At 37.7% G+C, this 13,327-nt stretch overlaps 1 protein-coding gene across 1 annotated transcript; it reads left to right on the top strand.

Moving 5' to 3' along the window:
• The first annotated feature begins 1,493 nt into the window (after window positions 1-1,493).
• LOC139984138 (phosducin-like protein 3) lies at window positions 1,494-8,521 on the top strand. The gene is made up of 6 exons (XM_071997883.1): window positions 1,494-1,652; window positions 2,898-3,030; window positions 3,445-3,529; window positions 5,056-5,199; window positions 5,562-5,770; window positions 6,536-8,521. Exons 1-6 carry the CDS (start codon window positions 1,647-1,649, stop codon window positions 6,676-6,678), a joined length of 720 nt encoding a protein of 239 aa, XP_071853984.1. The 5' UTR covers window positions 1,494-1,646; the 3' UTR covers window positions 6,679-8,521.
• Window positions 8,522-13,327: the final 4,806 nt, after the last annotated feature.

Below are 13,327 nucleotides of genomic sequence, written 5' to 3'. Positions count from 1 at the left end.
GGCCCTTCACTCTTCGAAAATCCTGGTTCCGCCACTGGAAACAAAAGAAAATATATGTTTGCAAAACTGACAGCCAATATTGAAAACCAAGTTTCGTCCTACAGTGCCCATGTTTACCAGACACAATATGCAGCATATATGCTGATGCTGACATATATGCACCGCATTATTGGTAGCAAATACGATACCTTCCGAGAATACCTCCCTCAGGCTGGTGACCCGTCCTTTATATACATACGGATGTCTCGCGCCAATGTCACTTTTTCCTTATATTGTAACTAGCAAGGGCGTAGGAACCGGGGGGGGGCCGGGGGGCACCAGCCCCCAGTGAAAAATATGGGGGGCGGAAGTATCATTCCGCCCCCCGCTCCGCGAGTCAGAAAACTCCTTTTTCATTTCCAAATGAGAAAAAAAATCTCATTTGGAGCACCAAATTGCATCTATAAGGCCAGGTGAAAATGCAAAATTATTTACAAAATGGATTGGGTGTTGAAGTGTGCTATATTGCACCAAATTGCATCTGAGGCCACCTGGAAATGCAAAAAATTCCAAAGGGGAGGGAGACACCCCTCCCCTTAGACTCCTCCCCCAGGCCGGCCATCAGTCTTCAGCCCTCCACTCAAAAGTACCTTCCTACGCCACTGGTAACTAGAGTTAGATCAGCCCTGGGACGTAGCCTGCGGGGTGAGGGCAGCTGCCCCCTGAGATTTGAACTTCCTACATGAAATTAGCCAAACCTACGATAATGTGAACGCCTGGACACTGTATGCGCTATTTCAGTTAGTTTAGTAAAATGCTCATATTATTTCTTCTGATTTCACTAGTTAGTATTCCAGGTAGGTATTGTAGTAATGGCTTTAAAAATGTATTCATACACATATATATATATATTGTTTTTTTCTTTTCTTTTCTTTCTTCTGGGAGTCTTCCACACTGTCAAGCTTTTAAGCTTTATGGAAGACTTCCCTCCACTTTGTACCGTTGTGGCAAACAAATAAAGTTGAAAAGAGAACACTCAAGGTTTATTTTAACCGCTTATGACATACATGCACGATCGCGGATACGATGAACGTTAGTTTGTTAATTCGTTTTCGCGAATTTGGTGGCGCTCCGCTTAGATAATGCCCACTGAAATTTGTCTTTAAAAAGTCCCTCACTTTTACTTAACCCATCCCCCCCCCCCCTTATCCCCCAGTTATTCTAGTGCAAATGCTACGGCCCTGTTGACTACGGTGATACACCCATGGCTGGTGGTTTTCTTTTCTCCCTCAGCCTTTCTGCACTTTCGATAAGCTTCGACCTGCCCCTATTGAAAATTTTCCCTTCCCTCCCTCCCGGTCCCACCCCAGAGATACATACGCAGCGCGCACTTTTCAGTAGCTGAGCATTTTACTGTGTGGGATCATGGAGCTGTAAACAGATATAGCTCCATGGTGGGATCGCCCATTCACCGAATCGACTTTACCAAATACGGAAGTGCTATGTCGAGGGGCGGGGCTTGGTCTTGAAAACGTTACTCACGATGCGATCACTGGTCTACTGCCTTTACTCGTACGTACACAGGCTACGTACTATATATCTTACATATAGGCCTACACATTCGAATTAACAATAGAATTCACCGCCAGTTCAATATTACGGTCAAAATGCAGGTAATTTCATAAATATTGCTATCTTATCCTATTAATTCAGTGATTTAACAAACTCGAATAACAACCTTGCGCAAATTAAGATAGGGCTTACGCCTATAGTCCTACCTACTTTCCATAAGCGAAAGTTACATTTAGCCTCTAGGCCTAACGTTAGACCAGGCCTAGGTCTAGTCGAGATCACTAGCCTAGCCTATACTATATTGTTACTATGTATTGTTAGCTGAACTTAGCTCAGTAAGTTTGTACAGGCAAACGTAGGCCTAAGGTAGGATATAGGCTGATGCTGCTATAATGTAAGCTAGGTAACTGTTGAACTACATTATCGGTGTACAATTCAAGTCTTAGTAATGTGAAGCTATCAAGTATCATTGCCTTCTGGGTCAAAACCTCAGCAAAGTTTGTAAGAAATGTCCATGGGTCAAATTAAGCATAACACTACAGTATTAACACTAACATTGGGATGCTCAGATCGCAACAAATAACATTTAACTTATAACTCTTACTCATACTTTGTAGCGCTGGGCTGGCGTTTCTGTCCTCCAAGTAGGATTTTTGCCGACTTAACCCATTCAGATCAGTTCATGAGAGGGAAGAAACATGTGTTAAGTCAGAAATTGGCTCAGTTTGATAATTATTATGTAAAACTAAAAGGTAACCATCAACTTATCTGCAACTGTAGGTCTTTACCATTGCCACTTCCATTATTCCCATTAATTGGTTATACTTTGTAAATCATCTGGCAAGTAAAGTGAATGATGCCATCAATTGAGCTAAACATGACTTTGCTTTTCTTTACAATATTTTATACATTTAGCCCTATTTGTAGAAAAGGATATTTTAAAATATATTTGTATTGAATTTCATTCCCTCGACAAACTTTCTAAACATCTCAGGTTTCCAAAATGAATAAAATGAATAAAATAGAAGATCATTTAGCCTGAATTTACTTTCCAAGAACCACTATCCCAGGTGATGACATCACAAACTACCAATGTAGTTTTGATCCACTTTGGGAATTAGTTAGGACTCATCTGGTCAAAATAAGTTATTCTATCAACCATTACCCCAGTTGAGGTCAAGCTATTGTGTGGGGTATTTTTTCTCTTCAATATATATATAGTTATATATATATTGTGTGCCATCATAAATCCCTGTAACAATCATAGCTAACATATATCAGTATTCGCTGTATCTAGCCTATATAGCACTTCTTTATTTGAAATCATGGTTTCGTGTTTCTCTTAGGACCCTAACGAAGACACACAGTGGAATGATATCCTACGAGCGAAAGGAATCATCCCTCCCAAGGAAGCAGAAGTGACAGAGGACCAAATTGTGGATCTGTTAGAACAGTCTGTGCAGCAAAAAGCAAATGGCGGTGAGTGAGTATCTGATATTGTCAGTATGATTCTCTGCATCAGTTATATAACAAATGATACAGAAAGCTCTGTGTAATTCCCTGTGGAGGGAACAATGTTGATGGTATTGCCAATCAGTACCAAAAGCAGAGCCATTAAAAGTACTTTTCAGAGTGTACCAGAGTCTTATTTCTTCCTTATTGGTTTTGAGTGATCATTTCTTCTCTTCCGTTATCTGCTTGTCATTTTGAGGGAGTTATTGTGGGTTCCTTCATTGCTGGAATCCCCCTGCTTCCCCTTCCCCCCACTACAGTAACTGTCTCTAACACCAGTAACTATTTTATACATGTATCTTGCAATGGTTTATAATATTCATTGACCTTTATGCATTTTCATTGAATATTCATGAACCTATGTTGACCTTTTTGCTTCAGGTCAGAAGGCAATGGAAGACATGGACTTAGATGAGCTGGATTTGCTGGAGGACGAGGAGGATGAGCGAGTCCTGGAGGAATATAGGTAAATTACAGTCATATCCACCCACTTGGGACAATATCTTTATGTACTGTACTTCCATATCCTGCTTCCATGCACTCGTACTAGCAGTATGAGCAGTATGAATATCATATCCCTATCTGATAAAGGTTAGGAACTGTTTGTACTGGTTTAGTGCTTTGAAGCAAGGTATACATGTGAGAACAGTTTAGAGTGATAATAGCATTAGGAAATTGTCCCAACTGACTGGTAATATCAATGGTGCTGGGTAATGGTAATGGTGCTGGTGGTGATTTGATGGTATTGTTTCTTTGAAAGGGTGGTTCATGATAGGTTATTTTGTGGTGCTGATGGTGTTTGATTTGGTGGCGGTGATTTGGTGCAAGCTTGCATTATACAGTGTTTCAAGATACCTGGGTGGTTTTTTATGATGTATGGATTTTGATGACAATCTTGTTGGTGTTGTACTTCAATGGTGTTTGGTAGTGTGTTGATGTACAGTGAATCTGGTGGTGTTCACATATCGGTTTGTATTTCTATTTGGTGCTGGTAGTCATTAGGTGTATGATGACAGTAAATTAAGTGTTACTGATGCTCAAAGTTGTCAAAGGTGTTGATTTCTTGGTTGTGTGAAGAATGTTAGAAACTAAACACACACCTCATGAAGTTCATCTGTTATGTACAGTACTTTTTTAGAGTTCTCAATGTTCCTGTGTAAAGTTCATCTGTTATGTAAAGTACCTTGCTAGAGTTCTCAATGTTTCTGTGTAAAGTTCATCTGTTATGTACAGTACCTTGCCAGAGTTCTCAATGTTCCTCTGTAAAGTTCATCTGTTATGTAAAGAACCTTGCTAGAGTTATCAATGGTTCTGTGTAAAGTTCCTCTTTTATGTAAAGAACCTTACTAGAGTTCTCAATGTTTCTGTGTAAAGTTCATCTGTTATGTAAAGTACCTTGCTAGAATTCTCACTGTTCCTGTGTAAAGTTCATCTGTTATGTAAAGTACCTTGCTAGAGTTCTCAATGTTTCTGTGTAAAGTTCCTCTGTTATGTAAAGAACCTTACTAGAGTTCTCAATGTTTCTGTGTAAAGTTCATCTGTTATGTATGTACAGTACTGTGCCAGAGTTCTCAATGTTCCTGTGTAAAGTTCATCTGTTATGTAAAGTACCTTGCTAGAGTTCTCAATGTTTCTGTGTAAAGTTCATCTGTTATGTACAGTACCTTGCCAGAGTTCTCAATGTTCCTCTGTAAAGTTCATCTGTTATGTAAAGAACCTTACTAGAGTTCTCAATGTTTCTGTGTAAAGTTCATCTGTTATATCAAGTACCTTGCCAGATATTTCAGCATATCTACAGTACATGTATGATTGATTCTCCCAAGTAATAATTATCCGGTATTAATCACAGAGAACAGTGCTACACAAAATCGTTTCACAGTTGCAAAGATGAGTAGCAGTTTATACTCCCCATCAAATGCTTTAGAACACAAGATGTCAAAATTGTTCAGCTTAACTGAAATTCTAAATTATGTCCCTTTTTTTTTTATTCAGGCAAAAGCGGATTGCAGAAATGAAAAGATTACAAGCCAAGGAGATTTTTGGATCGGTGAAGGAAATATCGGCCCAAGACTACATCCCAGAGGTGAACAAAGCTGGCGATGGGATCTATGTCATACTTCATCTGTACAAACAAGGGTAAGCAAAACAAAAAAGGAAATAAAAATCAAATATTACAAGGGTAAGCAGTATTCTATGACTATTACAAATTATCTCTCTATTAAAAGTAAACACAGAAAATACTGCACAATGTCTCTACACATGAACTGGTGCGGTCCTACATTGATATTTTACTGAGCTGTAAGTTTCAGTTGTATAGCAGTTTGATGAAATTTACATTTGAGTTTTGAGATTTGATTACCGAGGTTGAAATGTTCCCCGTTTAAACGATCCGAGTATGTGCAAATTTTATTTGTGTACATTTTAGTTTTGAAAGGATTGCTAAAACTTTCTCCACATTTCAACCAGATCATCTACGAACAACTTGATTTTATTCTCAGAATTCCGCTCTGTACTCTTATCAACCAGTATCTATCGCAAATTGCTTCCAAGTTTCCCGCCACAAAGTTCTTGAAGAGTATCTCGACAGTCTGTATCCCAAATTATCCGGACAAAAACTTGCCAACTGTCTTCGTCTACTTTGAGGGAGAGCTGAAAACCCAGTGGGTCGGTCCACTATCGTTTGGGGGAATGAACCTCACCATGGACGGTGAGTTACACTTGTTTGGTGGTCAACGACTTTGCTGTGCTTTGAAAATGAAGTTAAACTAAGATGTTATTGCAGCCCTTGAATTGTGTTTGACATATTTTGCATAATTTTGTAGTTATATTTTTAGTGACTTTTTGACACCAACTCTGTCAATCCCAGACAAATGGCGCTGAATGTCATTCAAAGACGCTGTTTTGTTTATATTTCAAAGAATATGTTTTGCGGAGTCATTAGATTGTATAGGATGATAAATTAACAGTGGAGGCTGCACCGAGGCGCTGAGGTCTTCATCAATTTAGCCTTAAAGAAGCCATCCTGATATTTAGCATATATGTTAAAGGTGAATATATTGAAAAGTGAAATAGTTGTAGAAACCATTACTTTCTTCTTTCGGGGAATACAACATATCAAGTCTAAAACTCTCGATCTAAAGTCATAAATCAAGCTATTTACCTTCTGAAATTGACTTTTGAAGTTTACACCATTGACACTGTCAAAAGGGTCACCAACAGGACTTTAACTCTGATACAAGTCGGGCTTGGACTTACAACGGTTTCCGGGGGCTAGGATTTGGATTCAGGCTTAAAAAAGTTATAGGAGTCCTACTGGGATGTCAGGGACTTGGACGTGGTGAACTCTACTAAGAATGCTGCAGGCTTTCAGTCAGGGTTCATTTCCAATGATCTAAACATCTCTTCTTTGTTATGTCCCCCTCATTTCCAATGATCTAACCATCCCTTCTTTGTCATGTCGCCCTCTCTGCAGATTTAGAGTGGAAACTATCTGAAGCAGGTGCCGTCAAGACCACGTTAGAGAGTAAACCGGAACCACAGATGAGGAAAACAGTCTCCGTCTTCTCTGGAAGAAGCGGAGGGCAGGACAGCGACGATTCCGACGATGACTACTGAATGACACGCCGTTGCCGTGGCAACGGAAAATCGAAAGGTGTCAGCTAGCTTGCAGCTTCGGACGTCTGCGGTTGCGACTTGAGGAAACAGGCTCCCGGAAGAAACCAGCATATTATTAGGGGCACATTGTACCAGCAAACGAGAGTACTTGTATATCTGAACGTTAGGGTGAATCTATCGCATTTAAGTTTAGAGGATAGAAATTAGGCGAGGAATGTGAATTTGTATGTGCGAAGGAATGTTAGACTGTTAAATAAGTTGTTGGCTGAATTGCATAACAAACTGGTAGGCTGTTAGGTTGTCTGCATCAACAGGTGAAAAACCACATCCTGTTAGCAGCCATCCTATGAATTTGTTGCGGAATAGTGTATGATAAAAGTTCACATGGATTTCTTTCTGAATTAAGCTAACATTCACATTCCTCTGCAAGAAATTGTCTTTTCAAAACCAGCATAATACGACTCACAAAATAAATTAGTTTCAAGGAGAATTCATTTGATATTTTTTAAAGGCTTTAGGTTGTGAGATCTGTATAGCTTCTATACTATCATCATCCCATTACTGTAATAATTAACAACTTGATCAGTTTTCCATTAACAGTTATCAAAAATGCAAGTACAACATTTTGGAGTATGCCACATCTCTGGACTTTGAACATAACTAAAAAATGGATTAACAGACTTGTCAAATGGAAATTTCTCAGGATCAGTGAAAATTAACCCTTCTTTTTTGAGGGGGAAATAGCACATGTCAATAACACAGGTAATGTCTGGATATTCATGGTATATGCTGGTGGGTTAAGAAGGAGTGGGGGGGGGGGGAGGAAGGGCTGATACATTTATTGAGGAATCTGTTCGTTATGTAACTTCATTGCATACACAAACATGACAATCTCAGAAGATGACAAACAGATGTACTTTAGTTGTTATTAAAACTCTACAGGTAAAAAGAAACCCTACATAATTATAAGTTTTTGTATTGGTTGTTAAACTTTTATTACCTTCCGATTAAGTTTGTCCATTTTACCCCTGTGACCTCCTCCCCCCCCACCCCCTCACCCCTCCTTCACTTCTCTCCTTCCCACCCCTAGAATAACATGCAGTGAGTGAATGCTGCTAAAAGGCAAAAATGAAACTTGCTTAAAAAGTCACTTTTGAATCATTAGAAAATTAAGTTGTGAAATTAATCTATCCTATTCACTTATTTATCTATTTAAATTTTATTTTCAAGAAGACTGATTTTTATGCAGGTTTTAGTTAACATGATTTACTGTACAAAATGTTTTAAACATGATTTTTCTTGCAGATTGAGTAACAAGGCAAAACCAATGCTATGTTTAAAGGTAGGCTGTAATGGCCCCAAATATGCTAGATATTCAAATATAGTCACCTTTGATCAAAATTCCTAAACTGTTTTTTATTACAAACTTTGAGGTAATTTTTCTCACTGTGACATTCAGTCATCTTGTGTGTTCCTTTAAAGTGTCTGAGAACAATTTGGAGAGTAAAGACCTCCAGGAAAGTACTTTTTGAAAACTTCTAGCAATTATGTCGCATGCTAACATTTGAGGCCTATACTGACTACCTTTAAAGTTGATGTTGCTGTATTTTCTTACAATTTGTTTGTAACATAAATAAACAGCAATCAGGGTTTGACATTTTTTTCTAGAACCACTCTAACAAAAGAACATAAACAATGATGAATATATGAAACAAGAACTTTATTTCATTTTCTATGCCATCGACAGAAATTGCCGAATAAGTGTAAGCAATGGTTTTCTTTGGTTACTGTACAAAACATGGATAATTAGTTGAAATTCAAGAGATTTTGTTGCAAAACAATTGAGGCATTTGTTGTATATATCTCTTAAATTCTCATTTTGTTTTGAAGTGGGCCAAGAACATCATGCCTCTATTGGTCCAGTCTGGGAAAGTTTTACGTTCACTGCAGCAGGGGTGCAACCCAATTTTGGTACTAGGGGGCAGAGGGGTATTAAAATGTTATCTCATCCAGACAAAAGTAGGCCCCTAGGTTGGGGATGGGGTGGATATTTTGAACAGACTGTACTTGGTTGTAGAGGGAACCTTGGCCTTTTCAGACTCCTTTATTGTTTTGCTGTCCACAAGAGTTTACCTTGAAAAATGAGGATCTTTGGGATTGTCAGAGTATAGTCTACATATGTAATGGTTGTGACCTCATTTGTCTCCAATATTCAAATTCCCCCCCCCCCCCAAAAAAAAATCTACGACCGCTGAATAATACAATTTTTTAAAGCAATTTGAGATTATACTTGGGATAGGTTTACCTATGTGCAAATCCATACAGTAAACCAGCTACATTGCCATTAGGTGATGGTTACAATGAGGTAGAAGATATTCACACAGTTGGCAAGGGTGGGTGTGGAAAGGGAGGAAGTTTAATAGCTTAAAATTAATATAGATCTAAACTCCATAAGTTTCTCAATAAAACTTAACATCATTTTTACAATCATTTCCTTCATCCAGGTTGGTTACACTGCTTTCCCCCAAACTCCCCCCACCCCCCACATTCCACCCCCACATCCCCCCCCACATTCCCCTCCCGGTACTGATCCTCCTCCCCTAACTCTCCACTCTGCTCAGGACACAAAGGAAAATACAAACAAGCAAGTAAGAGGGAATAAAAGTATATTTCCAGATGAACAAAAGTTTCAGTGTGTTCTCAATTTCACCAGTATCATTGTTACAATACAAAAGTGCAAATTGTTCATCAACAGACAATTACAGTGGAGTAACCTATACCAGCCTGATTCACAATACTATTGTACAGAACTATTAAAACACACAGTTGATATTATAATATATCATTGTACTGTGTAATACTATATGCCACAACAATATAATTGTGGATGTTTTATATAACATTACATTACTATGGTACAATATTAGGTTACATCTCTATGTTCCGACATCTCTATGTTCCGACGTCTTTGTTTCGACATCTCTATGTTCTGACAATTTTTTTGGACTCTTAATTTTTTTCACCCAAATTTTTTCGGACTCAATTTTTTTGGACCAAAATTTTTGACCAACAAGTTTTCGGACCAACTTTTTTCAGACCAAATTTTTTTTTTACCAAACTGATTTTGGTCCTAAAAAATTTCGGGTCACAAGCAATTTTCGGTGACAAGCACTATTTGGGTCATAACAAACTTTGGGCCCTGTTTTTTCGTGAAAAAAATTTGGTGCGTCCAAAAAATTGTGTCCCCCCAAAAAAGGTAGGTCAGAAAAAATGTTGGTCCAAAAAAATTGAGTCCCCCCCAAAAAAATTGGGTCCCAAAAAATTAAGTACCCCAAAAAATTTGGTCCGAAAAATGGGGGAACCAAAAAGATTGAGTCTCCCCAAAAAAATTGGGCCAGAAAAAATTTTGGTAAAAAAAAAATTAAAGAGTCCAAACAAATTGTCGGAACTATAGAATACGTCGGAACATAGAGACGTCGGAACAGGGATGTCACCCAATATTATTGTATGATACTATGTGAATCGGGTGCACTGCTTATACAGCAGTACCAAACTACCTCATTCTGTTAAATTATCAAATTATCAAAATTTAAATTATCGGACAGAAAATACAGGAAAATAAGATATGAAGGTCATCAAAGTTGACAAAATAATATATATATTTAAATATCAAAACGATTCTTAAAGGCATCATGTCCAGATGAAAATTTGATTTCGGCTTATGATTTGAAGAGGAACTTCTTCTAAGCCCGCTGGTGAGATTTGCATTCAATCGCTACATGTGGCTTTGAGAGATAACAATATTTGAAGTTGATATATTTTGTACCAAGAGTGAACTTGTTTTACTGTTTTCTTTGAAATATCCTATTTTCTTCTTCAACATTGAGACATATGAATACACAACAGCCATTGGGTATTGAATACTTCACACACTCACCCAGTAGGGAAATTTTTTTTTCTATGCTGTACTGTCAAATCCTACTTCAGAGAATTTGTAGTGTCAGTATGAGCAGTATGAATATCATGTTTCTATCTGATAAAGGTTAGGAACTGTTCATACTGTCAGTACGAGTGCTTTGAAGCATCACATGAGAGGACAGTATCGAATGGTGTTAGCATTAGAATCAGATCAAGGTTAGGAACTGTTCATACTGTCAATACGAATGCTTTGAAGCATTATGTTAGAGGACAGTATCAAGTGGTATTAGCATTAGAGTCAGATAAAGATTAGGAACTGTTCACACTGTCAGTATGAGTGCTTTGAAGCATCACATGAGAGGACAGTATCAAGTGGTATTAGCATTAGAGTCAGATAAAGATTAGGAACTGTTCATACTGTCAATACGAATGCTTTGAAGCATGATATGGCAGAACAGTTTAGAGAGGTATTACCATGATCAAATTGTCCCATCCTGCTGCTTTCACAACCCTAAAACGAAAGTTGGAACCCTGTTTTAATCTAATGTCAAAACAACATGATATTTGTACCAAAAGTGCTATTGAATGTATTAAGGTGGCAGATTTAACAGCCTTGCCATGATTTCGGTGGAGTATAAGTTGATATGTATTCTACAAAAGAGATACTTCAGATAGGATTAAAGTAACAATTTAATAACTTGCTTACCGGGCACACTTTTTGCTTCATCAAAGAAAATACCAACATGAAGGGGGGGGGGAGGGGCGGGGGCGGCATGGGGTTGAAGGGAATGGCAGAAGATAATGAGAATACTGCTCCTCTCACTTGGGGTAAGGTTTTGCCTCTTTCCCTGTTTAACACTGTCTTTGATTAAAAGTAAACTTCCTCACTTCAGATGACATCAATGACACAAATGACCTGCACTGCTATGAGGTGGGTTTAAATGCACAGCAGATAAGGAATCTCAAACCTGATTTAATATTCTATGTTACTCAGAAGATGCTCATCCACTGAAGCTCATATTGAAGAACAAACAGACTTGCTTGTGTTTCACACAACTGAAACGACTTGCCTGTTTCATGCAACTGAAACGACTTGCCTGTTTCATGCAACTGAAACATAATTGCCTTTGTTTCACACAACTGAAACAGACTTGCCTGTTTCACACAACTGAAACAGACTTGCCTGTTTCACACAACTGAAACAGACTTGCCTGTTTCACACAACTGAAACAGACACGTCTTTGTTTTTTAAACAACTGCTTAAGTTTCAAGCGTCTGAAACAGACTTGTCTGTTTCACACAACTGAAACAGACTTGCCTGTTTCACACAACTGAAACAGACACGTCTTTGTTTTTTAAACAGCTGCTTAAGTTTCAAGGGACTGAAACAGACTTGTCTGTTTTTCACACAACTGAAACAGGCTTGCCTGTTTCACACAACTGAAACGACTTGCCTGTTTCATGCAACTGAAACAGACACATCTTTGTTTTTTAAACAACTGCTTAAGTTTCAAGCGACTGAAACAGACTTGTCTGTTTCATGCCTCTGAAATTTGTCTTGTTTCATGCATCTGAAACAGACTTGTTTTGTTTCATGTCTCTGAAACAGAATTATCTACCAAAATACCACATTAACTTTTTTCCATTTTCCATGTGGAGAGACAACAATAGTCACTGTGCATCTGTCCTATATCTGTTGGTATGTTTACACTGCTCATGCTATTCTGTTTTTCTACTTAAACATCGCCTTAAGGGAATAACCAACCGATTCTGACAAATTTGTGAAACTGACGCCCTCAATATCCAACTTCACCGTCACCGGCATCTTAGAACACAAAAAAAAAAAACAAGCATAAGAAATATCGTGAAGTCTGGCAATCTTTTGAAAAGTAAAAACTAAGAAACATTTAAAAACAGATGGTGATATCCTATATGCCTGACCTGATTTCATAAAGTTCTTTGAATATTCATCACATAGTTCTGTAATGCCATTCACAAGTTTAATACAAGACAATGTAATAAATTCATAAAAACTTAATTTGCAATATCAGACAGACTGAATACAGAAAGATACAAATTATACAAAACAGTGTACCTGAAAAACAAGGCCAAAATATGACTATTTAATTTATGTATTAAAATGTCTGCATAAATATAAACGTATTCGGCCAATGTTCTAACGAGGCTCTGTGGCCATGCCCAAAATTAATAGAGGGCGCGATCAAGTTCTGCAAAACCTTGACCAGAACTAGTAGTTTACAATTTTGTTCATAATTATTGAAGCAGAGAACTATCAAAGCTTACTTGCAAAGCTTAATTTTCATGGCTTACAGCTTGTTTTTGAAGCTGTGTTAAGCACATTAAGTTGTATTTTTTAAGTAATATTTTTCCTTTGATGAAACTGCACAAGAGGAACCATAAACTAGTCAATCACCCAGTGCACTTTCACCCTACCCTATCACTCAGAGGTTGTTCAACATTTTACATCAGTTACTGTCGGAATGGTATGTTGAAACCCTGGAAAGCCACATTATGCCATAATGCTTGAACCTCATTCAAGGAATTTTTTTTTTTAAATTTTTTTAAAGACATCAAAATGTCCTGTATGATGATAGCAACTCATGTTTGGAAACACATGAAGTCATTTCATGTAATATTAATAACTTAACATAAAGTTTCCAATGATTAAAAATATATTATATTTCCATTTCTGAAAATACCATTCTGTTTT

This window comes from Apostichopus japonicus, chromosome 17 (genome assembly GCF_037975245.1).
Source record: "Apostichopus japonicus isolate 1M-3 chromosome 17, ASM3797524v1, whole genome shotgun sequence".
NCBI classification, from domain to species: Eukaryota; Metazoa; Echinodermata; class Holothuroidea; order Aspidochirotida; family Stichopodidae; genus Apostichopus; species Apostichopus japonicus.
The sequence above is the reverse complement of the archived record's forward strand: the minus strand, read 5'-3'. Positions and strand labels throughout refer to the sequence as shown.

Coding starts and splice junctions, on each gene's coding strand:
- LOC139984138 (XM_071997883.1), top strand. Junction 3,530..5,055: donor CGAGTCCTGGAGGAATATAG/GTAAATTACAGT, acceptor TTTTTTATTCAG/GCAAAAGCGGATTGCAGAAA. Junction 5,200..5,561: donor CTTCATCTGTACAAACAAGG/GTAAGCAAAACA, acceptor TTTTATTCTCAG/AATTCCGCTCTGTACTCTTA.